Raw genomic sequence first — 26,007 nt, 5'->3', positions numbered from 1 at the left:
CTGAAGACAGCTGGAAAATTATATTTAGCTGCAACCAGCCATTTAACCTGGCATTGTCATTAAAAACGTCTGTTTCCTTGACTCATCCATCATCAAAGCATAATAAACTTGTAGTCAAAATGATATCACTTCTACTGTTGCTGCCAATCTTGCCTTAATGGATTTAATTTAGTAAAATTTGAAGAAAAAAAAAAGTTTCCATGTGCCTGCTGCAGACAGCAATAGTAACAATGGCTTCATAGGGACTGTGGAAAAAAAAAACAATTCCACAATGGCAAAGTGTTCTGCCAACCGGATGTTGCTAGGGCACCGCAGGGTTGGAGGGACTTACCTTCACAGGGCAAAGCTGAACCTTCCTGCCCTTTCAAGGAAATGGAGCGAAAAGAGTTAATCTTTCCTTTTCCCGATTTCATTTTCTCTGCAACACATGCCACTGGCTGCAATCCAAGCCCAGGAGGGTTGTTTGCTGTAGTATCAGGAGGGTTTGTGGGGAGAATTAGGAGGGTTAGGCCTCTGCACCTGTAGATAACATTGCAACATCTCACTTTGTAACGTTAATGAGATGGCATACTGATATTTATTCCCCTTTGGCTATTTGCCTCGTTCAAAAGTTTTGTTCTTTAATTTTCCCTTTCTTCCAATCACTCAGGATGACGGGCCCAAACTGAAGTTTTAGGCCTTTTCACCGAGCTTGACAAGTCCAATGGCTTCTTCCACTACGTGAAAATAGCACCCACTACAAAAGAGTTTATTTAAGCTCTGCATTCAAGGCATGCACTCCACAGCTAAGATAGTGACTTTGAAAGCTCTGGTAGCAAAACCTATGCTGAAGTCACTGAGAACTCTGCTTGGGTCCTGACCGCAACAGATTGGTAAAATGGTATTTTCGGCACCTACAGACAGGCTTCTACTAGTGTTAGTCCTGGTGTCTCCATCACAAAGCAAAGCCAAGAACAGGGAAGACTGTAATAAATCAAATTTCACTCCAATGCGAGCAAGAGTGGCTTTCTATTTAAATTAAACCAGGACTATGACACATGAACAAATGGCTTTAAGTTGCTCAGGGACACCTTTTGACTTGAAATAAGAAAGAGGTTATTATACCAACAACTTAAATACAGAAATACAACTCTGTAACAGCCTTCTTGGGGCCAACAAGCCTAACCAGCTTTAAGGATGTTGAAAAGATTTTTTTTTAACCATTTTAACAATTTTTTTAGCAGAGGACTTAATGTCATGTCCTATTATTCCTTTCATTTTTACACTGATGCTCCTCCTGCATTACTCAGAAGTATTTTAGGAGGCAGCACAGGTATGGACACATTGTTTATGAAGAAAAACAGAAGGGTGAAACGGAGGCAGGGTTAAAAAAAAAACACCTTTTTCCTCAGTGGATGTGTATAATAATCTGTTTTCCCTCTTAAAATAAATAAATAAATAAAGAGCTAAAGGCTTTGGCAACTAGTATTCATTCTCTACTGGATTTCTTCTGGGAGCTGAGAATTTTGCATTCACACTCTGAGGTGCAAACAGGGAATTCATCTTGGGACTCAGCCAGTGTAATATTATACCAATGGGTTGATTCAGGAGCAAAATCTTCAAAGAGACTCACACTGCTGAAATTCTGGAGAGGAAAAAAGGAATGACCAATATGCAAGTAACTACATGTGTCAATGGGTTGTGACTGAAGCTAAAGGACTTGACTTTGCATTCCTCCTAAATTCAGGGGGGAAACTGGGGCCGGAGGGGTGAACCACCAGAAGTTTTGTTCAAGGAATGTAAAACAGAACACAAGGTCTATTGCCCCCACTGGGATTTCACAACCACTTAATACTGGTTATTTCATTAGAGCCAAAGCAGAATCAAACCTCAGGTCTAAGGAAGCCCTTAAATAAGTCTTTACTAATGTCATATTATTTTAATGGTGTAAATCCACAGGAGTCAGTAGGGCTATCCAAGATTTACAGAGATATAAATGTAAGCAAGATTCAACACTTAAAATGTAAGTTTCTTAGACCTATGACATGTTCATTTGCTAGTCTAAGCAGAGGCATAAAAATCATCAGTGAACAGATGCTAAGCAGAGAATAACAGTGAGAATCAGATCTTGCCTCAAAAAGCTTCCCAAATCGATGTATAAAGAAAAGTATGTGTTTGGGGCTACTGATCCGTGCTGGTGAAAACCAGCATCATTCCAGTAACAGAGGAACATCCACTTTTGCTGGCCAAGGCTGTAGCCCTTGACTATCTTTTCCTTCCCACACGGAGGGACACAGCTCTAATCTGGATGGGGCTCTGCACAGATGTGCTCACCTCAAACAACACACCTGGCATGACACATCATGCCAGGTAGGACTGATAGGTGTTAACCAGGGAAGACAAGTCAACACATGCTTAGCCTTTCTGGTAAATCTGCATCACTTCATTCCTGAAGAAGAGCAAATCACCCCTTGGAGTCCACAGAGGAAGGCTTTTTTCAGCAGCTGAGGTCCTTTTCTCCAGCCTACAGTTGAGAAATGCTGCCTTTTTCCAGTCAATATTTGCAATATATCAGGATCCTGAGGGGAAGAATAAGGACCTGATCTGCTTCTTGCTTACGCCAGGGTAAATTAGAAACAAACCCATCAGTGTTAACGGCCTTCCATGACTATAAAACAGGTGTAAGTGAGAGAAGAAACAGGTCTATAAACTCATCTGAATTTAAAAATCAATGTATTATTTTTCAATCATGCAAAGATTAGATTACATTACATACACACACGTATACAGTTTTTAAAGCCTCTCCAAGAAATCAGAGAGAAACTAAGCAGGGCATATGGAAATTTAACTGTGTGCTCATAAAAAGCTGCTAAAATCTGCCAAAGTTAAAAGACACTGTGCAGTCTACTATACAGCCTTGTTAAAAAGAAATAAATTTAAAAAGCTGCATTTTTAACTATGACTACCTGATGGGTGGAGCAGAAGCCTTACTTGTCTCAGATAAGCAGTATTTCTGTATTTTTAAATTAAGAGTTTGGGGGGAGTTGGATTTTTTTTTTTCTTTTTTTGTTCCTGAATGTCAGGATCGGATTTCTACGGCTTCAAAAAAAGCGCTTCTTAGCGCTGCCTCAGGACTGTTTGATGTTCCTTTGCTGCCACCAAGTGGAAAAGAACCATTACGGCTAAAATTTTCACGAGGAGCCTAGAGTAGACACATGTGCCGAAAGCCTCGGCTAAATGTGCTTTCCTTTCCCGCTCTCCTCTCCCCGTTTTTACCTCAGCCTCTTCCTGGGCTGGAAAGGAACGGGAAGAGGCACCTGCCGCCATCTTGGCCACATTGTCACCTCCGTCAAAAGCAACTGCGAGCACATGCTGGGCAAAGAGGCACTGATAAATATAAAAAGAGGAGCGGGGACGTAATAAGCACACGCTATCTCCACAAAACACCTCGAATGAAAGGCGTAAGGAAGGGCCTCCTTGGGTATTCAATGTTTCCTCCGTAACATACCGCGTACTCGCAGACCTGCTTTCCTCTGCTGGGTGACACGGGGACGCTTTGTGGGTATAAAAGGCGTAAGGAGGAGCAAATTCTCCTTTTTTCCTGTAGAGGGACCGAAGTACAGGGCGACACGCACCGGGAAGCAAACAGCGCCTCCCAGCCGCGCTGGCGTGAGTTCACAACTGGCCGCCATTTTAGGTCCCGGGCTGGGCGCTGACTGACCACAACATGGCGGCGAAGGGGCAGCTGCCAGCGCGGCCATGTGCCAGGAAATGGCCTCCCTTGAGCGCTGTGGTGATTGCTCAGCTGGGGCTTTTACTTATATCCATTTTGTTACACTAACAGAAAAAGAAAAAAAATGTGTTGTTTTTTTTTTTCAGTGACCCATTTAATCTGCCTGTTGTGTTTGCCTATACCATGCATGATGCACCTATGTATTTAAATGAGATAGCTGATGCCAAAGCAGATACCATTGGGAATTATATTCCATGAAAGATAAAATCTGTCTATACTATTACACCATTGATGAGTCAGCTTCTTTTTTGTTGAGATACATGAAGAGGAGTAAGGAAGAAACTTCTGTTTTATTGCTTTATGTCCAGGTGGATAGTTTGTGTCTAGGACTGCAGCCCGTGCTGGAGGGGCCTAGTGGAGAGAGCTGGGAGACATTTCTATGCAGGTGCTACAAAGGAATCAAGCAGTGCATGTTGGTTTCAAGGGATATATACACCGTTCACCTTTCCTTTTAATTTAAACTGATTTAACGTACTATAAGATGTTTTCCCTGTTTTAATAGATCTTGTTTTTGTTGCAATTACAGTCATTTAGGTAATATCACACAGATGTGCCCAAGGAAGCCAAACTTTTGAGAAGCCCTGAAGAATTTCTGGCAGTATTTCTTTCATTCAAAGTTAAGAGACAGGAGAGCCACCCAGTTGAATTATGTTGAAAGCAGACATAGGAAAAGCAGACAAAAGACTGAAAAAGAGATGAAATGGCCTTTAACCACAAAGGTAATTAAACAAAAGGATTTGCACACTGTTGTGGTGTAATCAAACTGAAAAATGTCTGCCTCTCTTTAATGTATATAAATAAGCTAACCTACTAAAGGTCTCAGATACACTAAATGTGGAAAAATGGCAAACTTCTAAGCTCATGGTTATCTGGTTCATTTTCCAGATGTCTTCCAAAACCTAAATTTTAAGATGCATTCTTCAGTTACGTCACAAAGAAATGCTCAGATAGCTTAAGAACATGGGGCCCACAGATGTGTTAACACACACAGTGCCAGCAAAGACACTCCAGTTAACACCAGCTGAGAATCAGCTCTTTTTTGTTTTATGTTGGTTGGTCTTTGGCTTAGATGCTTGAATAGAGGAAATCATTGCTAATCTTTGCCAGCTGAACTAGTAGCCACTGAGGTTTCTGAGGCCAGCAGTCTATCCAGTGCAGGCCTTGTCTTAAATGACTTTGAACCTCAAATTCTTTTTGGACAGAGATGAATTTACCACTGTGCTTTAACTTAAGGCTTGGCTTAGTTATATCTTGGCTTTTTGCTCAGAGAATGAAAGTTCCATGGGGTCAGAAGACTGCAGTTCAGAAGTCACTGTAGCTAATGGCAGAATCTAGTCTCTTTACCTTTTGAAAACCTGCACAAGCAAATCTGAGGGCAAAATCTGGTCCTTACTTTTTTTCTGCTAGTACAACCTTACCTGGATGGCCAAAGGCAAAAAGGAAAACTGTTTCCAAGCTATTGTGTTCTTGTTAAACTTTTAAGTGGGCCAAATCATAATCTGGGCAGTTTGTCCTGGTTTCAGGAAGAAAAAAAAATCACTATAAGGAATGGGTACCTCTAGAAATATTCACTTATGCCCAAAAATGACTCATCTGCCAAAATTCCTTTGTGTAATCCTGTATATAAGGGACGAGGTTGATTTCTTAGTCTTTAATGACCTCAGTGTCTTGTAAAAGAATGCCTGTAAAAAAAAAAAAATAAAAAGCACCACCACCAAAAAAAAAAAAAAATTAAACGGACCAGAATTCAGTCTCCATTTTACCAGCTCAAACCTGGACTGGCTTCACAGTCTTTAAAAAAAAAAAAAAGGCAAACAAAACAGTCTAACAACAGTAAAGTTTCTTTTCTTTTCGTTATTTTTCAAGTTGTGACAGAATACTTGTTTCAGATTTTTAATACATTTATCATAGTTAAACTTTGAAAAGAAGTAAACTTTCACTGGAGTTATATCTTAGGAAGGTGACACGTGAATGAATTCCATTTAGTTAAATTGATACGAACTCCAGTGTGATATTAATGTGAATTAAACAGATGCATAGGAAAGCATCGTTTGTCTACATTATCTTTTTTTTGAAATCTGAATAAAGCTACATTAATGCAGTGCTGTTGCAGAGCTGTTCAAGATCTGTAGTTCTTCAAATAAAGGATGTTACAGAGCCCTGTCATTATCTGAGATAAATTGTAATTTAACTGTAGAGCCCATATTCCTCTCAAAGCTGTTTGTGGCCTCAAAACTGTGTGGGGGGCTCATTAATGCCAATGACCATGCATGGGAAAGCTGGAACACGTGCAAATTTAGAGCCAATTTCTACTATGTCATTTTCCGAGGTTTCTCTAGAGCCTTAATCTGGATAGATTTTCACGATTTTCACTGGGATAACTTTTCTCTTTAACCTCCTGACAATGTTTTTCTTTTTTTTTTTTTTTAACCTCAAGGAAAGAAAGTTACAGCCTGTAGAAAAACACAGAAGTTTTAGCTAACGTTGGCAATGCAACCTATACTTATAAGAACTACGTTTTTGAGCACAACTGTAAGAATAACTGTTCAACCTTTCCAGGAAAAAAAAAAAAAAAGGCACACAAAACAGCCATGACAGAGACCAAACAATATAAGTAGTTAAAAGCTGGCTAAATTATACAAATCTGGGAAGAGATCATTATAATACGGAGTTAAGGCACTTTGTGCAAGTATGAGTGGTAAGCCCTCTACATAATAAAAGACAAATAAGCTTAACAAACTCTGTCTCTGCATCAAGGAAGCCGCCTTTAACTAGCAGACAAACTTCACTGGAAATCAGAGACTTAAAATCAGCTAGATTTTAGTGCTGTTTTTGCTATACGATACATATAGACATGCATACCTACATAAAAACAAATTATGTTCTTTTGTGCTGGACTTTTACTGCTCTGTCTCTAACTAAATCGAGTTGAGGTGACTTACAGGAATAGAGCCTATGATGTTATACACAATCACCAACAGTAGCATTTCATTAATAATACACACTTTTGATTCTGATAAACACTGAGAGAACTGTCTGCCATTCAGGAGATGCATAACATGCAGGTGGATGTGTACTGTGTACATACACAGCAGCACCTCGTGAGATTTACTGCCTTGAGGAAATGTTCTCTCCATGGAAACATTGCATGAGAAAACATGTTTGGTCTTGTGTGTGAGTTGGGGAGTAGGTTTGTTAGCCCAGGGCAACAAATTAAAAAGATTGTTTATGCTGTCCAGCTTAATGATGTTTGTTACTAGGCATCTCTCCTTCTCACCGTTTAATAATAGGGACAGTAACTCTGTGCCTTCAAACAACAACAAATTTGTTCCCGCAAGGCCAAAACCACTCAAATGATGAAGAAAAAATAAACATTCTAGAAGACAGAAAATAAAATCTGAAACGTCTTCATGAAAACGATCATTCATATCAAATGAGAGGATATCAAATACTACTGCTTTTCATGCAAGTTTACTTGTGTAACTCAGCAACTGCTTATTTACTGTAACAGACTGTGCTGGTAAAACGCTGCTAAAATTTGCCCCTAGAATTGCTACTTTATACGAGTTCATTTGCAAGCACAGCTAGACTCCATTTCTTTTTCTGCCTATTCTGAATTGTTGTTGTGCAAGATGTTTCACGAATTTCGGGTGATCCTTATCTTGGAAGTGATTTTGTTGATGTACTCTTCAGATAGCCACTCTAGGTACCTTAGAAATCAAGACTGGCTTGGTGTAAAGCTGGAACAGAATGAGACCTGTTTTCTATAACTTAATATAGGTTTTAAATTCGTCCATGGAATGTGTCCACACTAGACAGAGAAGAAGCCTCTTGGCAATACTGAATTATCATACTGAATTGCTTCCATCCATTTGCTGGGACTGCCAAATTGAAATGATGCATTTCAAGGCAACCCTACACTGAAAAGTAAAAGATAGCCTCTTAAATGTTCCATTTATAAAGCTTTTTATTCACAGTCAAATTTAGTATCCCCTCTGAAATATATCACTTTACAAAATTGATACCTTGCCATTACAAGATTTCCACGCCATATTCACTCAGCTTAGAAGTAAAAACAAGCCTTCTCTCTTTTCCCTTTGGTACAGCTGATGAAAACTGAGCCATTCAAGGTCTGCTTCTTAGATCACCAGCACTAAGTATTCCATAGGTCTGTAATCTTCTCCTAAAGGGAAGGTTAAAAGTCAGCAAAAAGGCAAGTTGTTAGGTCTATCAGTAAAATATTATGAATGCATCATATTGGAAAGCAGAAGTGGAAAAAAAGACAAACGCAAATGCTGAGGATGATAAGAGTGATCTGCAAGACAAAAGCATTCATATAGATTCTCCGGAACTCAATGCAAGGTATTAACACTCAAGCAAACAAGCAAAAAGAAAAATGGTGGTATCATGCTGCAGAACCTTAATGCATTTTTTCCTAGTATGTGACAGATGATTCTAAAATGACAAATTGCATTATTTACTTTATATATCATTTCCCTTAAATTGCTGTAGCCTAACATTTTTTTTTAATCACTGCCCATTAAACTTCTAAGAAATGTGTACGTGTAGGGTTTTTTTTTAACAAATGCCCCGTTTCAGCACCTGTACATTATGGCAAAGGCATAACCTGTCCACATTTGGGCTGCAACCAGTTTAAATTATTTTGTCTCTAAATTGGAAAGTATCTCTTACTTTAAGTTTGCCAGACTTACTTTGCTGAACAAGCAGAACATCTCTGCAAAGTCTCATGATCACTTCTCCCATTATATTCTGATTTGCATATCACTAAAATGTTCGGCTGAAGTTAATTTTTTTCAACTTCCAATTTACATAAAAAATGGTGTGCTGTTGTTCCCTTACACCTCAGCTCTCTAAAGCAGCTGGTCAGCAGCTGACAGAAGCCTTGTTCCAGGTCAACTACATCTCTTCTGGGATTGCAGAACCAAATCCTCATCAACCCCTAGCCCATGTTATTTACTATGAAAACCAGGATTTTTGTTTACATTTATAATGGCCCCAGCCCCAAAGTTTAAAAAATAGATTTTGGTCTCCCTCTTAATTCCAACGAAATACTTAATCCTGAAGAATTAAGAAACTTACACTTAAGAATTGAGTTTATTTTTATAGCTAAGTTTCCAAGGTAATTTGATCCTTCTTCAGCTTTTATCATTCCATATAACTGTGTTCTGAGGAGATTTCCAATGAAACTGTAACATTAATACTTTTTGACAAGGCTTTATGCTAGTATTGATTTTTACAACCAGGAGAAATTAGGATGACATAAAACATTCGCTCTTGAGGATGTAGTTCTCCAGTAATAAAAATACTGAAGGAATAGAAATGAACACCAGTGATATGTTGACTTCCCAATTCATGACAAACATTTATAACAATGGGAATCAAATTTCTAGTAAGATTCCTCATTTGTGTGCAGTCACCGTAAGCTTTCTTACTGTCTTCGAGGAAGATCAAGAGATATTTTCTAGGAACAGATCTGCAGCAACTTCACACGGCTGGGAGCAGACAGTTTCTACAGTCAGCGACTTCTGTTTAGTTCTGGTAAAAATCTCTTTACATGGCTGTGACAGTTAATGACTTGGGAGTTTTCTCCATGCAATATTTTTCTGAGAAGCACAGGTGTGGTGGAGAGAGGAAGGGCTCTCTCATTAGTCATTTAAAGATAAGAAATAATAATAAGAAATAATAAGAAAAAGATAATTCAGGCTGAAAAAACACTTTGAGTAGGGGACCAGACACTTACTATGAAGTCCCAAGCCATAGATTTGATAACTGAATAATTTACTTTTCATGTCCAACTGCAGCAGTTCAATGAAGCCACACTTATTCACGGACCGAAGTTCTTTAATGTCAGTGGAAATTCTCCCACTGACTTCAAAGCAGATTGAATCAATGACCATCTAATGACCTCCAAATTAGGTCACGCACAGAACTCCCATGGAAGCCCCCAAGTACTGTTTGTTACTTTAATGCAGTTATTTAATGCTAGCACTAGCGTGGCTTAAAATCTTGAGTTGCATTTTCATTTATCTTCTAGTTTTTCTTTGGTAAGCTTAGAAAATTCCCCAAGTGATCTTCTATCAAATTCTAGTCATAGCTGCTAACTTCTCATGCTCTTAGCAATATCACTGCTTTATTGTGGCAAAGACTAGAAAGCAAGAAAAGTCCAAAGATTAGCAGCTAACGTATTAAATGCACATATCAAAACACAGATGTAACTTTAAAAAGTAAATACTATTTTCACTTTTAACTTGAAACTTGAACACAAAACCATCTAAGTTTGACATCATTGACTATAGCCTCTGGTTAGTCCAACTACATACATATCTGTACCGTAAATTAAGATTTTTACAATTTTTTCTCATTGCATTGGTTAAAAACATTCCCAGAAGCAGCAATTTTAAGCCTTAATGTACTTGCAGTAGCAAAACCAAGATAGAGCAGGGAGGTGTCACATGTACCTTAATGCTCTCTTTAAATCCCTTAAGTTCGTTAATACTTAGTACCAGTAACTTATAATAGTAATGCTTTGCACTACATTTTTTTAACATTACATTTGCATTAACCAGTGCAGAATTGGCATTTCTGCACCATATTCTGCACATACAGCAATGGGACTAGAAATCTCCCAGATATTTTCCTAGACTTCCGGGCCTTTTCAGAACCATTCTACAAACTAAGATTTATATCCATTCATGCACACAGACTGTGTTCGGTCATTTCGTATTTGAGATGAAGCCAAAAGTATATCCTGAAGTTCAGATGTTCCTAAGAACACTTCAGTGATATATAAAAATACTTGGCATTCACGATCGTGTATTTCAAGCCTCTTTCTACTAAGGCCAAGAGTCAGTAACAGGACCACGGTGATGCTCCTCCATTTGAAGGGATTGTTTTCTTTGCATTGAAAAAGCCACAAACGCAGGCTTTGTCACCAGAACATCCATACAAGCCGAAAGCATTTGCAGAGTTACATTTGTAACACGTATATAAACTGGCTTATCACAAATGCCAGCTACCTGTAAAATAATTAATTATACTAGACAGATTTCTACCTCAGTAACTCTTAGCTAATATCCTTGCATTATTCTTGTTTAAACATTTACCAATGAAAGCTGTGCACTTCACTGGACACTGAATTACGATCCTTTTTAGAAATTAACCTTTTAAAAGAAAAGCTGTAATTGAGAAGCTTAAGAGGAAAATCATGTAATGGAAACGTCCTTCAATTCCCTTTTAATTAACAGCATTGTGCATAAATACAAGCTGATCTACCTGTTTCCTCAAGACAGCGTGCCAAAGTAGAAGACACCATCTCCCAGAAAATCTCTATATTATAGTGCTTGTGGCTTGTGCCACTTTATACCACTTCTATCCTATTTTATTACTAATTAGTTCATAGGAAACCTGTCCTCTAAATTAAAAAAAAAAATTAACTGTGTTTGAGATTGACGTTTTGAAACTCATGCTTTGCATGTGAAAGTATCTACACCCACACAAGTTCAGAATTCTGATTATAATATTCTACAGGTACCATTTGCAGCAATAAGTTCAAAAGGATTGCAGGACTGGACAGATTTCCAAATAAACTGCCCAAACCTAACTGAACATACCAAGAGGAGCTGCTTTACATGAGTATTGCTGTCTTTGGTGAGAACACACTTGGGATCTTTCATATTTTTAACTTCAATCGCAACAAAAGACTCATGAGTCTAATAGCACTTTTATTTTGCATAACTCTGACATTAACCTGTAGAAACAAAACAGTCTCAATTTTAGCTTTCAGCTGTCAAATGTTTACAGGTCTTTGACATGTATACGCACAAGTAGCCCTGTAGATTTGAGGCTGCAGTTAGGTACCTGCATGAGCATCTGTATAAGCAAGTTCTCTTTAGTTAGATTGCTTTAACTGGATTGAAGGCAGTGCTATTTATTCAAAGATTTTATTACAAACAAAAACGTGTAAATTCATACTAGTCACTGAAAAAGTTTCTAGAATACACAATTGAGTTTATTGAACTTGATAATCTTTTACCTTTAAATATTTATTATCGGACATTCAATGACAAGGGAACCTTCATTTTAGCACCTCATTCAAACTATTCCAGATTCTGCATTGCACGATGTAGTATGACTCTAAGGACCATAATCATCCCTTGTAAATCATTCAGCTTTCAGTACTATAGTAGGTGTACTGGATTTCTGGATTTATCTGAAGAAAACGAATATTTTGTAAGGCAGAAGAGTAGTTTGAACTGCACCAGAGAATGCTATCCCCAATGAAGATCTAAGAAATAGCAATGAATGACCACACTCCTATCACCTCACAGCACATTCTCTGTGTCAGCAGTAAGAGATGAGCACTGCAGACAAAATTCCAATCAAGTTCCTGCATGTGCTATTTCCTAATAGCTGTCCCCTGGCTGCTCCTTTGTTCAGCCCCTACAAAGAACCCTCTTGGGTTATGTGTTTTTTTTTCCATTGACTGACACAGGGGCTTAGAGAGGAATTCAGGCTGTTTGCTCATAGCCCTTGAAGATCAGTTTCCTCAGAGGCAACTGAAGTAAGAGAATATGGCACAAATTCAAATCCAGAAGCCGAAAAGGAAACAGTTTAACACAGTGAATAAACCTTGCATACACTACAAATACAGCATTTCACACAATGACAATGGGAAAGTAAACTTTTTTTTTTAAACGTAAACACCACAAACTAGACAGCATCATTTGAGACTGGTTTTATTATTCAGGATATTAAATACATATAAAAATTGACAATCATTCAGGAGTAAAAAAAAATCTTAAGCATTATAACAAACAACACTAGTATCCATTAACAGCAAGTTTATGTCAGGTCATCATCATTTGAGTAATGAAATGTTACTTCTCTAGCATCAAATGGCACATCTGATACATCAGATATACATATAATGGGATTACCTCAGTGATATGTTCTAGACAAAATACAATCCTGTATTTTTTTATTTTTTTTTTTTTTAAGTATAACTTCATCAGGATGTTGCTATATAGCACTTCTGTTAAACTCATACAGCGTACAAACCACATTTTGGTAATTCTAGGAGTCTCTGATTATATGAGGATTTTTTCTATTACAAAAATTTAGTCCATCTTTCTCTTTTTTGCTTTAGCAGGAGTTTTGGAGGTACGTTCATTTTCAGGGCTTGGTTCCCACAGTGCATTTCTTACAAATCTGGAAGCTGCTCCTTTATCAAGTTTAGATGCCTTTTTCTTGTCTGCTATTTCTTTGACCTTGTTCATGTATGTTCTTATTCTCTCCTAGAAAAAAAAAATACATTTCACACCATTCTTCCAAGATTGCTGCTAAAGTGAAATCAATGAGTAGAAGCACTCCGCATGGCATACTTCTGTGACCATAATACACAGAAAAAAATCGCATCTTCTAAATACATATAAGGCTCTTTGCAAACTTCAGGCTTCCCTTTTAGCTGATTTTCCACCACAGATATCTACTGTACTAATATTTGCATGACATCCATCACCAAGTGTACATGAAATACTACAAATTTACAGTGAGACAATTTTATTTATCTTGCAAAGTGAAAACACAAGATACTGAACCTGATTAGGAATTTGGCCTAAGATTTCCAGCTGTACCAGAGGTTTCTTTCATGACCGTAAATAACTAAAAAGTCTGTTGTCTGTTTCCACTGTCGTTCCATAAAGCGAGGGAATACTTTCCTTTCTTGTCATCTTAGTCTATCATAACTATTTAATGCCTACACTTTTTTAAACAAAGCATGGCTCCGATTCAGCCGCATCCCAGTTTAATAATCTCATCTATGTACCCAATCATCCTCAGCCAGTTCTGCGATCAATAAACAAAGGTACTCTGAGGGTGTAATTAAAACCCTTTAAGATGGGAATCACCCTCTGAAGTGCCTGCTTCTCTCCACTAAGTAGAGGGGACACTGACACTAATTCTCTAAAATACATAACTTGGCTGACAGATTTCACATCTAGCTATTTAGTCCAATTATGGCCTTGAACCTCAGGGCCTTTAGGTGTTACTGTAATAAAAACAATAAACAGCAGTAATGTGTGTGTAAAGCACATCCAATTCATGTGTCAGGTAAAGCAACATATAAGTGTGGATTAACAGAACATTTATGGATACTGGTAACTAAATACATGCTGATAACCCACACAGCCACTGATAGCTTTTTTAATCAGGAACATAAGTTACAAAATCTACACTACAAAACTGATTTTCAGTTCTTCAGTGACCCATACAAGCAAATGATTTGTCAAGAAGTTGGGACGCTCTTTCCGTATCAAAAACCTAGCTTTAATGAAGACAGCCTTACAGAGCCCAAAATCATGACAGACTGCAGTATTCCTTTGGTGACTGAGATGGCTAATGAGAACAGGTGGCAAGCCTACATACATCGGCATGGGAAGAAGGAGCTGACAGATGTCAAAGTGGCAAAAGAAATGAACTCTGATAGCTTGAATGTGAGCTTTATTAATATCGTTTGAATTCCATTGTACTCTCTGTATATACAGAAGGAGCAATTCTAAAAGCAAAACAATCATGACAGAACAGTCTTTTTTACTCCCTTTCCACACAAATAAGAACATTACAATACTCCTGGAAGGAAGGAAAGCACATTCATTCACCTTCATACTTGTAGAAGGAAAAGAAACCTGGATAAGAATCTAGCCTATGATAATTCACTCATTCTTCAAGTTAAAATGACTGGCAATTGTGAAGTAAAATACCGGCATAAAATATCCACAGCAGAAGACTTACAATTTGTTTTTAGTATAGCTAAATTAACACAATATTCAGACACTATGTAATATAGGAGGAACAAGAAACTGATTGAAAGCTTGTGAAATATTAACTGATCCATTTTTTAATATGATACAGTCTAGACTACTGAAAATCTCACAAAATTAAAAATAGTATTGTTATTCAGCCTAGCTTTCCACATTTTTCAGTCCTATCTTCCATTGCCCAGGTTACGTAAGGATTACATTTTATCTAAGTATCTGACAATTGCCCAAATTTAATGTTTTCATTTATACAGGAATTAAAATGTCTAGCTGTAAGTTTTGATTTCCATTTTTTTCTTCAAGCTAAATGATTTTATTTTTTTTCCAAGTCAGCAGAATTTTCAAGATACCATGGTTTCTATACTGTACTCATGCATCTAAATGGAATATAGAGACAAACCTAAAAGATTTATTATAGGTTGTAAATATGTCACTAATGCAGAATTACTGGACAATACACATACAACTGGTGCCAAAAAAGCTTTTAGCTTTGTTGCTGAACTGGATTCTTTACTGCTGAGAAAATGAATTAATGGAGGACTTGGAAGGGGGGGGCTCTTTCCCGTCTCTGCTAGTAAATCAACCACACTATACTTTCAGAGTCATACAAAAGCAAGAAAAGGCAGCCTCAGAGATTAACATGATTCCAAGTATTTATAAAAAAAAATGCCATATTGGAAGTGATAAATTATTATCAGGCATGTAACATTTTTCCATTTAACAGATCCAAGTGAAAAGCTATTCTGTTCTGAATTCAATTCTCAAAACAAAGGTGGGGAACAGGAAAGGTAAGATGATGACACTGTTCATCGTGTTCTTATTTCAGCAGGCTCTACAGCGATGCTTTAAACTGTATTGTTGGGAACTGAAAATATGACTTCCTTAATTTAGAGAACCCAGCAGGGCATATGAACAGGCAATTATGTAACACTATGTAGCATGTGTGTGCTATTATGGCAATATACCAATTTTAAACATAGATTTAAATACACATTTATTTCTGTATGAGTTAACTGTCCTGGGAAAGTAAAATATTGCAATGCATGCATTGCAAAAATCTTACCAGTTCTTGTTTCACTGGATGTTCCTTTGGATTGATTCCCTGAGTAGCCAAGTATACTACAAGAAGAAAACATTTTTTTTTGAAGTGGAAGGCTGTGATGACCAAGGGCACAGTCAATTGGTTATATAGGAAAGTGTAGTTTCCACATAAAATTATTAGCCTTGGTGCTAACCGTATGGTTAAGTATCTGATGCACTACAGTCATGAAATATTGCAGTTAAAAAATGCATATATATAATAAATAAATATACATAATGTGGTTAAACCTTGTCCTTTCAAGAAGGACTGAAAAGGTTGCCAACAACAGGAAAAAAAGGTACAAAGATCTTCATGCATGTACAAAGTCAGCCTTTGTAATCAGCAATTTCTGATTTGGAATTTCAACATCATTTACCCCAAGAATGGCAGTAATTTGGGTCCTCAGGGTAATTACTAGTTTCTAATTATTTGGCTATGAAATATGGTTATTTAATGTTTGCAGCTGTCTAGAAAATGTTCAAATGGTGATCATTTGAACTATTTCCTATCATATACTTACCCCAAAACATTGAATTTAATGTGTATGCTGAAACCAAATCCAGCTTTACTTGCTCAAGAGGCTCTAACTAGAATAAAAAAAACATTTAAACATTAAGCAAGATGTGCACAGATTTTAGTAATATTCCCATTTTAGCATTGCCTATGAATGCATTCATATACACTGAATGAGCTTTTTTTTTTTTTTTTAACAACACAAGTTCACTGAGAACATATCCAAGCCTACTTTCCTGCCATCACAGAACCATTCCCTCCTCTTCAAGTATTCACATCATTTTTCCAGTTCGGTATTAAATGCCACAATCCCAGATAGCCAAAAGCACAAAATCGATTAGCACGTAACTCAGACTATTGTTCCCATAGTCAGGAAGATCCCTATTTTTTCCACAGAAACTTAAAATAGTTTCTGCTACCACTGGAATTAAAAAGAATGTCTTAAGATTGCAGAAGCTCAAATGCAAGTATGAACATTAACACTATACATGTTAGACTGTGTTCAACGCATGCTGGAATACTTAGGGCTGCACAGCAAAGGAAGAATAAAGGTAATGAGTTGGTTTATTTTTTCCCTTCAACTGTCAAAGTCAATTTACTGTTTTAGTCCTATAGGATTTCCAGAAACTCTGATAAGATCATTGTACAGCTCCCTAGTTCCAACATGGATACTGTCAAAAGATTGGTGTTGTCAAGACCATTTTCTTCATTTATTTATGTTAGAAATCCTCAGAGAATAAAGAAGTTCCCTCACATGTTAGCTTTTTCTTGCCTTAAAAAAAAAAAAAGGAAGTTACATGTTAGGTCTTAAATGTCAAAAGACAGGCTTGTATGACGTCTTCAAGCAGTACCTTCCTCTATCTTTATGTCCTGAAGAAAAACCACACATTTTACAGACTTGTGCTTATAACACAGCTAGAGGAGAAAGCTCAGTTTTTCAAGCATCAAATTCTGCAAGTCTGGATTTCTAGAATCAGAAGATCAATTCTCAATGTTGCCAAATCATCTTTGCATCCTTCTGTATTAACCAAGTTCCATGAAGTTTATAGCGAAAAGGTCTCAGACAACTGTTAGTGAGCTCTCCAGTCCAGAAGAGCACTCAGCACGCACTTTCAGGAAGGTCAGGAATAAGGTGGAATGCCCTTTACCTAAACGATGTGCTGGTAGGATCATCACTTTCTACCTTAGAAGAACATGTATTTCATTGCTTCGTTTGTAACACCCTCTGGGTACCTTAGAAATATAAGTTTCAAACATTAGGGTAGGGAGTGTCATATTTGTTATTTGTCTGTACAATGGCTAGCCAAACAGACCCTTTTATTCAATTCAGGTTCCAAACTACTCCTGTTTTAATAACAGAAAGGCTGTCAAAAGGAAAATGATTTACCTTTTGGAAAAGCTCACGTCTAGGAACAGACATCATCGTCTTCAGCATCTCATCTACAGAACTAAGAGATTTTTCAAATGTTTTAAGATAATCATGAATTTCAGTGGGGTATTCTTCTGTGTTAATATCATCTTCCGACATTTCCATCTGGAAAAAAGAAACAAAACTAAATAATCCTCCTTACAGACTCAAAAAGACTATTTTAAAATACAAAGTGTTAACATTTATTCATTAAACATTATAGAAAACATCTCCTGAAGAGTTCTCGCAAGTAACATCAGTGCTGACACAGTTAAAGGTCCTGTGGTTTCAGTGATATCTCTCAACTGATGTGCAGAACTGCATGAAGGAGCATTACAAATGACACGACCGTAGTACCTATTCTTGTACCAGCCCTAAACCAGTTTTTAACTTTTATGGTCTGTGATAGAAATTATTTGCTTGCGTAAAAGAAGTGCTCCATAAATCACAGTACACAGAGAGCTGCACCAAACAACAGGCAGAGCTCTAAGAAAGCAGCGATAGGGCTTCAGCCCATCTTAGCAACAGACATTACTTCAGCCTCAAAGCGGTTATCCAGCACCAGTTATGTCAGGGTCAGTTACATCTTCCAATCCTAAATTTAGGATTTTGTCCAAGAAACTCTTCTTGTGGACCCTGTATCCAGTTTTTGGAATTCTCTACGGGGTATTATAATCTGCGATATAACTCTACCAGTAAACGATGCTGAGCTCATTTTGATTTCAGAATACTCTGCAAATCTTGAGGACATATCTACGCAAAGCAACTGTGAGATCAACAAAGATGTGAAAAATCCCAGAGCTCTCCATTTTTGATCCCAGAATTCATGGTAACATGGCACGGCTACTGCCAAGCCATCTGGCTGCTGGCTTACGATCAAGATCTTTAATTCCTCTCTAATCATAAATCACTTATTATCTTGGGGAGTTGATGTTACTTAAAGCTATGTTATTTTCTACAGCTTCTACTGACTGAGCAATGATTTTTTTTTTCAAATGTTATAAGGAAAGAAATGAAATACATCACTTTCCTGCCCATTTGTTGGGCTGCATCAGGAACAGTGTGAGCACCTGGAGCACCGCAGCCCCTTCTACGTAGGGTCAGTGTGATAATCTCACTCCCAGCTGCTGAGTACAGGGGGTGGGAGCATTAGTTGGAGAAACTGCACTTTGCAAGTTTGATCTATGAACACCAAGCCATACAGCCCGTGCAAACAGCAAGGAAACAGCAAACAGCTGTCACATCACTGGAGTTTGTTTTAGATAAAGATTTGATCTTTCCCTTTTCCTGGCAAGAGCTTGGTTTGTGTGAGAGAGGTTTCTTTTTATTTATGTTGTCGTCTGGAGGTCAAGCAGGACAAAGATTGGAAGGAAAAACAGTGTGGAGCTATTTTACTCAGGCTCGCCTACAACTTGTTTTTAACCACACCAGCGCGATGCCAAACATATGATCAGCCACTTAACAAGCCCATTTCCATTGCTGTTATTTGCATGGTTTAGAATTATAATCCTACTCGGCTGCATGACTTTTCATCCTGGTCAGAGTTTCAGAGTCAGTACAGCATTACAATATGAAGGTCCCCTCCCTACCCCAGCACATAACTCACTCCATCTAAACACCTTTTCAGTCACCTGCAGCTTATCTGAGCAAGAAAGCTGAGCTGAACTGACGAGATACTGTCACAGAAAGGCAAGATACCAATACAGTTATTTCTGCCCTTTATGACAATATTGTTTGCATTTCATTCTCTCCTGGCTAACTGCACCCTCCTTAGGCTGACTGAGCGAGTCCACTGTCTCTGTTGCTATGTTGTAGTCTTAAAACGCAGCACAAAAACTACGCAAAGCTACAGAAGAAACTAGACTCTCCCAGCTGTTGATACAGTTAAGCCTGGTTAGAAGCTATCTGTCAGCGCACAGTTACTATACTTACGCATACAGGGACAGAGACGTAATCCAATCCATCAATATATGGGGCTTTACCATTCTCTCCAATCCTTTATCTACTATGGTCTAAATTTTATAGACATGCGTGAAAACACTGACAAATTCCAACTTTTCTCTCTCCCTTTATCAGGACATCAGGCACCAGCAACTACAGAAAAAAAAACAGCAAACTCCTACAGCAGGAACATATCACCAAAACTAGTCCAAGCTTTTTTTTTTTAACCACAGCTACATGGACGAAGAGGCACTGCAACATACATGACATTCTTCTCAATATCCCAAGCTAGACCTAAAGAATGAGGCAGAAAAACAACAGCAAGATAAAAGGAAAGAACAGATGCAGCCCAAAATACATTTTTCTGTGATTGCTGCCTCATGAATCAGAAAGAACTGCCCTCGTAACATGATGTATTTACTTGGCATTCAGTTAGCAAAGAAAGGGAAAAACCGCCTCAGCCTTCCATGGAAGAAGGCTGCACGTTACCATGAAGCCTACCACGCAGAGGCTAAGTCTACTGCTGCTGCCCTGGGAGAGGGAAGAGTTTGTTGGACTTGTGTTTTCTGTTCATTTCAACGGGAACTAGAGCCAGTTCCTACTCCTGCTGTGTAGGGACTTCTCTCTTTTCATTAGACTATTGTTTCAGCATTACTAATCTCTAAGCAGGATACATTACAGCGCTGGCACATGCCAACAACACAGCAGCAGTCAACAGCCTAAAATAGTTTTGAGAGCATTAAATCAACAAGAACAAACCTTACACTGCATCAGAAAACAAGTACACCAGAAAGTGTTTCTGCCAAAATCAACACACAGACTGCACAGTCACACCTGCTGAATGACAAAGCCAGGGATGCAAGGAACTGAGACCTATCAGTGGCTCTGTAAACACGCCTAAAGGCTACGCTGCCCTCAGTAGTTATGTTTCAGTGATTAAACCACAAACAAGATTTCCTCAAAGCTCTACAAGTGTTTCCCTATGCATTTTGAGCAAGCAGAATTTTAATTCAGTTGCTGAAGTGGATGTTTACTGCACAGGATTTCTTTGTTGGATTTCAATTGTATTTTATTTGCCACAGAGATCCGACTTCAAAAATTAGCCATAGTGCAAATATTAAGATAAGTGAAGATAATGAAAATATTTGCTGGATAAACATGTGAATAATGGGGAAAATTAGGGGAAATACGGATAAGAAAGCAGTTTCATTATCAAGTAATAACATAATGCAGAACACAAACTGCGGTTGTGTGATGGTAGTACTTTATAAGATCTTTAATTTTGAGAACAGAAAGGAAAGTTCACAACCCATAAGCATAAAATAGAAAAGGTCTACTTTGATTAAGGACACTGAAGTGTCCTCCTGTCCTTCATCACCAGAAGTGATGAAAAACATGGCATGACTTCATAACATCAACCCAAAATACCTTTCCCTTTTAACTCTGAGCTCAAAAATTCTCATGTAGTTTACAGGGAAAAAAAAATAGAAGAAAAGCCTAGAAGAAAAGAACTTTAAATCACAAAAGTAACAAGTTTTCTCACGAAGAGGGTTTAATTGCATTTAAGTCTGATTAAAAAGTGCCAAAAAATGAGTTTTCACAAGTGGTAATTCTCATTTATTCAGCAACACAACTACATTTATGTAAAATTCTACTTAGAAAACAAGGAATATCTTGTTTTCTCTCCAGCTAACATAGTATAAACAGCAAGGAATACACTGAGCATTCAAACGGGGAAGGGACGGAAATATTGGAAATGAAATGCATAAAAGAAACATGAAAAGGGGAATGCAAGAGAGACGTCATCTTCTGCAGACTATATAGAAATGACTAAATGCAGTTTGCTGCAGTGCTAACACAGCTACTGATCTAACTGCATTAAATTCTGTGTTAAGGAATTTTATATTAAAAAAACAGATGACTGCACACAAAGCAATTAGCAAAATTGTCTATGTCCATATTTATCTTCCAGGAGAATGAAGAGAACTCTGCAGACTCCTCCTTTCAAAAACGCACACCCATGGCTGGCATACAAAGGTAAGAAAAGGAAAAAGTAGAACTGTGGATAATTTGCAGGTGGCTTTTATGAATAATCTCTGAATTTACCTAGTGCTTTAGCACAAGCCTCAGAAATCAACTGCTGGATGGCTTTAAAAAAAAAAAAAAAAACATCACAAACATTCCCCCCTGCCCACCCCAACACCAAAACTGTATCTCTCATACTGAAAGACAAACTCTAATTAGGCCCTGGGTACACCTATGAGAGATTTCACTGAAGGTGCATGGTGAAGGTAATGGAAGCTACAGGCATATATCAAGGTGGCCACAGGAATCCACAAAAGGCAGAATTAAAATATGCTCTAAGTGTCAGTGTCACGCACATAGTTTTCACCTGCAATTAAAACTGCACATTCAGGATAAAAATTACGTCTGAAATCGTTTCTAACAAGCAAACAAAAGACAGAAGTAATTCAGAATCCTTCTTCGCACTTACTATTGCATCTCAACACTTCATGTTAATTCTTGCCTTTTTTTTAAGCCCTAGGAGGCCTTACGTTCATATTGAGCTCAAATCTTTTACTTTTTTCAGATCATTCAGCTAACAAAAATCAGATGAGACTTTCCTCCTTTTCATTAATACCTGCAGGTTACATAAAGAAAACCAAAAGAAACCCAAACCCTTTCGATCAGGGTAGATAAAATGCTTTCAAACTTAATCAAATGCATTAGCAACATCAGTATGATCAAGCATCTCCACCAGCTCTCAGGATAATGACACTGTCCTCCCTCTCTTGAGTTCTGACTCACAACCTGCAGCAAATGTAGGTGATATACAAGCACAGCAGAGTCTGTCCCTTCTGCTCTAACTTTAGTTCACTGCCGCAGCTGTAGGACTGAGCAACAAGGAACAAGCACTTAGAATACAGAACAAGCATTTCAATTTAAATCTACCAGAGATGACAACAAAGTTCTTTGATTACAAACCTCTCTGGGGCAGAGAAAGCCAGTTTATTTTGGACAGAGATATCCATTTTACTCCATGTTTGCAAAGCTGTAAGTACAATAGGCTCTGATCTGTGACAGGCTCTTCAGCATTATTGCAGCATAACAAGTCATTAGTTACCTGCTAGTCATCACTGTGTCCACAGATCTGTTTTGCTGCTGATGCCCTTCAAGCCAGCTTGGGGCAGCTGGAGAGCGCATCTAGTACAATTAGTCAGAGCACTCTTGAAACGCCAACTCACAGTCTTGTTTGCAAGAAAGATTTCCATTGCAAAAGCAATTAAGCCTACCATGAAATACCAAGTATGCACCAACAGGCTTATCTTGATCCCCTTAAGAATATCCCAACTCGAGCCATGGTAGCTCTCCAGCGTGCCCCTAGCACTACAATATGAATAGGCAACAACCAAGCAATCATTTTCAACCCCATCTCCAAAGCTAGGCTCCAGTCAGTGTCCCAGTGAGCACAGAAAAACCCTGCTAAACGACTCACAGCCATCAGGCTCTTGCTGATGGCACTGAGATCCAATTTCTTCAGCCTCAGAGGATCTGCAAAGTTTATTTTGCTCTGTCTTAAAAGACTATCAAAATTTCAAGGAAAGGAATATTGCAAGTGAGCCTTAACGCTTCAGCCCATAGGGGATATGATGTGAGAAATGGGGTATCTCATGCTGGCCCATATTGACTTCAGCCCCATTTATATACACAGAAACCGGCTTTGATATAAACCTTCAACTTGATCTGCATGATTCCCAAAACATATTTATTCTCTGTGGAGTGTCATCAGCTGTCCTGGATTCCCCAAGGCTGATGACACAGTCATTTCCTCTGCTGGACAAATGCAACATACACTGGCCCTTGCTCAGCTCGAACCTGTCAGTACTCTCATCAGCAAGTACGACGACGACGACAGCTTTCTTTAGGTATGTCCAGAACACTTCCTTGTGAGAGGTTTTCTGAAGAGCTCTCACATTCAGGACTATTTTAGCACAGCTCAATTCAAGACTGGGACTTTAACGTGATGTTAAATTTGAGTGTCTAAAGTGGTCTCTAAAAAATACTTTTGGTCGCACTGAACCTCTGAAGAACTTCTACAGCAAACTGCTGTCCCCTTGCGTAGTCTGAACCACTCTGACAATTTATCTGTATTCCAATTTATTTGTTTGTGACAGCAATCGTCGCTTCTGTCCTATCAAACTCTCAGAAAATAACCAGCCTCCAGTCTGCAGCTGGTGTTGCACCAAGTGTAAACACCTCTAAGTCACGGTGTTTACTGCCACTTCCATCATTTGCTGCCACTTGTTTCCTCTAGACAGTAGTTCCACACTCTGTGAAAAAAGTACTTCCTTCCTTTCCTCAGAACTTAATTTCCTATATTTACACTCTATACATTACCTTCCACTACTGTTTAGGGCAGCGATCCTAAAATATTTTTGGCTGCTCATTACTTGACCACACTAACAAAACAGTTTGGTCAACTATTAGAAGCGTATTTACCCATTTTTGTTTGGCACAATGCAGTAACTGTGGGATGTTGTGTTATAAGCATTAGCTGACAATCTTATTGATGCAGCAGAAAACTAGAAAAAATCTTTTCTACCTATCCCCTAAACACAATTTAACAACTAATAAACTGACAAAAAGGAGACCACCTACTATCAGCAAAGAAAATGGATGTGCAGAAAATCACTAAAGTGAGTGAATAATACAGAAAACTAATCTGGGGACATGGAGTTTTCACAGGGAGAGAATTAAATAAGAAATCATTGTAGGATGGAGAAGAGATGCATGCTGGCCTGACACAGGAAGAAAGTGCGTGGCAGTCACCATAGCCTGACACAGGAGGGAGAATAGAGAACTGGGAGAATAAAGGAAGTAGGGAAAAAGGAACCCAGCAAAACAATTTCCCAGCAGAGAAAAACTGAGCTCATACAAGTGAGTGAGGAGAACACTGCCTGTGTGAAGAGGTAACTAAATGTGGTGTGCACCCCAAGGCCCAGCAGGATGACACACAGCAGGCCTGCCTTAAGAATAGAGAAAAACAAATGCAGTGGGCAAAGGAAACTCAGACAAATGTAGTGAAATCTACAATCTCAAAGCTTTCCTAGTCCGTTACCACATCCCTTCGGCATCAGTTCTAGAGTTAACAACATAAAACTTCACTCTTGTTCTTACCCCTCAATCAGTCACCTTTATTTCTTCTTTCTGTGCTGCCTTCTCCAGCTCTGGTTCTGCAACCTGCAAACATGGTGACCAACACTATTCCAGCATCCTGTTTTATTTAAAGGATTTTATGCTTTTCTCTGTTCACCACTGCATTCCATACATATCCTACAGTTTTCTACTGGTGTTATTAAAAACAAAGAAAAACCTTTGCTAAGTGCTGGCATTTTATATAGAAATCAGATCATCTGTGCACATATGAAGAACCAATTAGAAATACGCTTATCCAAACGGCCTGTGGGATTTCTGCAAATTATCCAAATGCCTGCATTTCTGATAGGAAGCCTAAGAATGCTAACAAACACATTCATACTGTTAAAAATAAGGCATAAGCTAAAGTTTAGTTTGCAAGTTGAAGTCCCCTAGTAAGTCGCTAGTAGCAACTACACTCCCAATCGTGATGCTGTGACACAGAAAGAGACCAGTTTCGCCTTCACAAGAGCAGGAGAGTTCTTTATTATAAATTACTCGCAGTTAACGATTCAAGCATAACCTGCCTGCCTACCAACGGGAAAAAGCGCTACTCAGCTATTTTAACCACGGCCTGCACGTGCAAAGCGTATCTTCCCTTTGAAAACCAGGCTTTTCCCACGGCAGTCACTAACTAACCACTAACTAACCACAGCTCCTCAAGCGGCGACGCTATTTTAGCGTTATTTAGCCTTGAAACGCCCTCCAAGCCCTAAAACCCCACGAAGCCCCCCCCCCGCCTCACGGCCGTTCCCTCAGGGCCGTCCAACGGCCGCGCCCCGCGCCAGGCCCCGCCGCCCCGGGGGGGGGGAGGGGGGGGGGGGTCCTCCAGGCGGGGCCGCCGCTCCTACCTCCGCGCTCCGCTCCGTCGCGCGGCTCTGACGTCACGCCGCTCTGACGTCACGCCGCGGCCGTTGGGCGCGAAGGGCGGCCGTCAGGGCCCCGCCTGTGAGGGGAGCGGGGCGGGGCGGGCCGCGGGCAGCCCTCAGAGGGGCCGGGGGAAGCTCGCCTGGCTGCCTTGCGCTTCTCCGCTGGATACGGGCATCCTCTTAATTGTTTGACTTACCTCTCCGCGCTCTGATACGGCTGTTCTAGTTAAATCAGCGTGAGCCGCAAACGAGAGTCTTTCCCCTAGCCCCGTTGGAAGCGTATCTGAAGATCTTCAGATGTTGTTTACATCTTGTCATCGCCTTGTCCTCATGGAGATTGAGGTTTACGTTTGCGGTTTCTACCAAAAATGGCTGAAAAAGCAATTTTTTAA

General features: G+C 38.9%; 1 protein-coding gene and 1 long non-coding RNA gene across 6 annotated transcripts; one reads left to right on the top strand and one right to left on the bottom strand.

The window, feature by feature from the left end:
* The first annotated feature begins 525 nt into the window (after nucleotides 1-525).
* On the top strand, nucleotides 526-6,358 carry LOC310896215. Its single transcript, XR_014581285.1, has 2 exons — nucleotides 526-4,157; nucleotides 4,299-6,358. It is a non-coding gene; the product is annotated as an uncharacterized lncRNA (long non-coding RNA).
* A 6,154-nt stretch (nucleotides 6,359-12,512) lies between these two features.
* Nucleotides 12,513-25,984, bottom strand: C1D (C1D nuclear receptor corepressor). Of its 5 annotated transcripts, XM_083828249.1 has the most exons (6): nucleotides 25,598-25,673; nucleotides 24,729-24,791; nucleotides 17,589-17,735; nucleotides 16,209-16,275; nucleotides 15,671-15,726; nucleotides 12,513-13,086 (listed from the first exon to the last, which is right to left on the bottom strand). In XM_083828249.1, the coding sequence occupies exons 3-6, from the start codon at nucleotides 17,733-17,735 to the stop codon at nucleotides 12,910-12,912; spliced, it is 447 nt and encodes a 148-aa protein (XP_083684375.1). In that variant the 5' UTR covers nucleotides 24,729-24,791; nucleotides 25,598-25,673; the 3' UTR covers nucleotides 12,513-12,909. The 5 variants fall into 5 exon arrangements, with proteins under 5 accessions (XP_083684375.1, XP_083684377.1, XP_083684373.1 ...); XM_083828251.1 differs by lacking the exons at nucleotides 24,729-24,791; nucleotides 25,598-25,673 and adding an exon at nucleotides 25,813-25,984; XM_083828247.1 differs by lacking the exon at nucleotides 24,729-24,791 and having other exon boundaries at nucleotides 25,598-25,755.
* Nucleotides 25,985-26,007: the final 23 nt, after the last annotated feature.

Source organism: Anser anser (genome assembly GCF_964211835.1).
Source record: "Anser anser genome assembly, chromosome: 3".
Lineage (NCBI taxonomy): Eukaryota > Metazoa > Chordata > Aves > Anseriformes > Anatidae > Anser > Anser anser.
This window is presented reverse-complemented; position numbering and strand designations above follow the sequence as displayed.

What these genes read in the sequence shown, in the direction of transcription:
- C1D (XM_083828251.1), bottom strand. Translation starts at nt 17,735, where the DNA reads ATGGAAATGTCGGAAGATGATATTAACACAGAAGAATACCCCACTGAA. An exon ending in GACGTGAGCTTTTCCAAAAG is followed by an intron (nt 16,276 to 17,588) that starts GTAAATCATTTT and finishes TTTTTATTCTAG; the next exon opens with TTAGAGCCTCTTGAGCAAGT. An exon ending in ATTAAATTCAATGTTTTGGG is followed by an intron (nt 15,727 to 16,208) that starts GTAAGTATATGA and finishes TTCTTCTTGTAG; the next exon opens with TATACTTGGCTACTCAGGGA.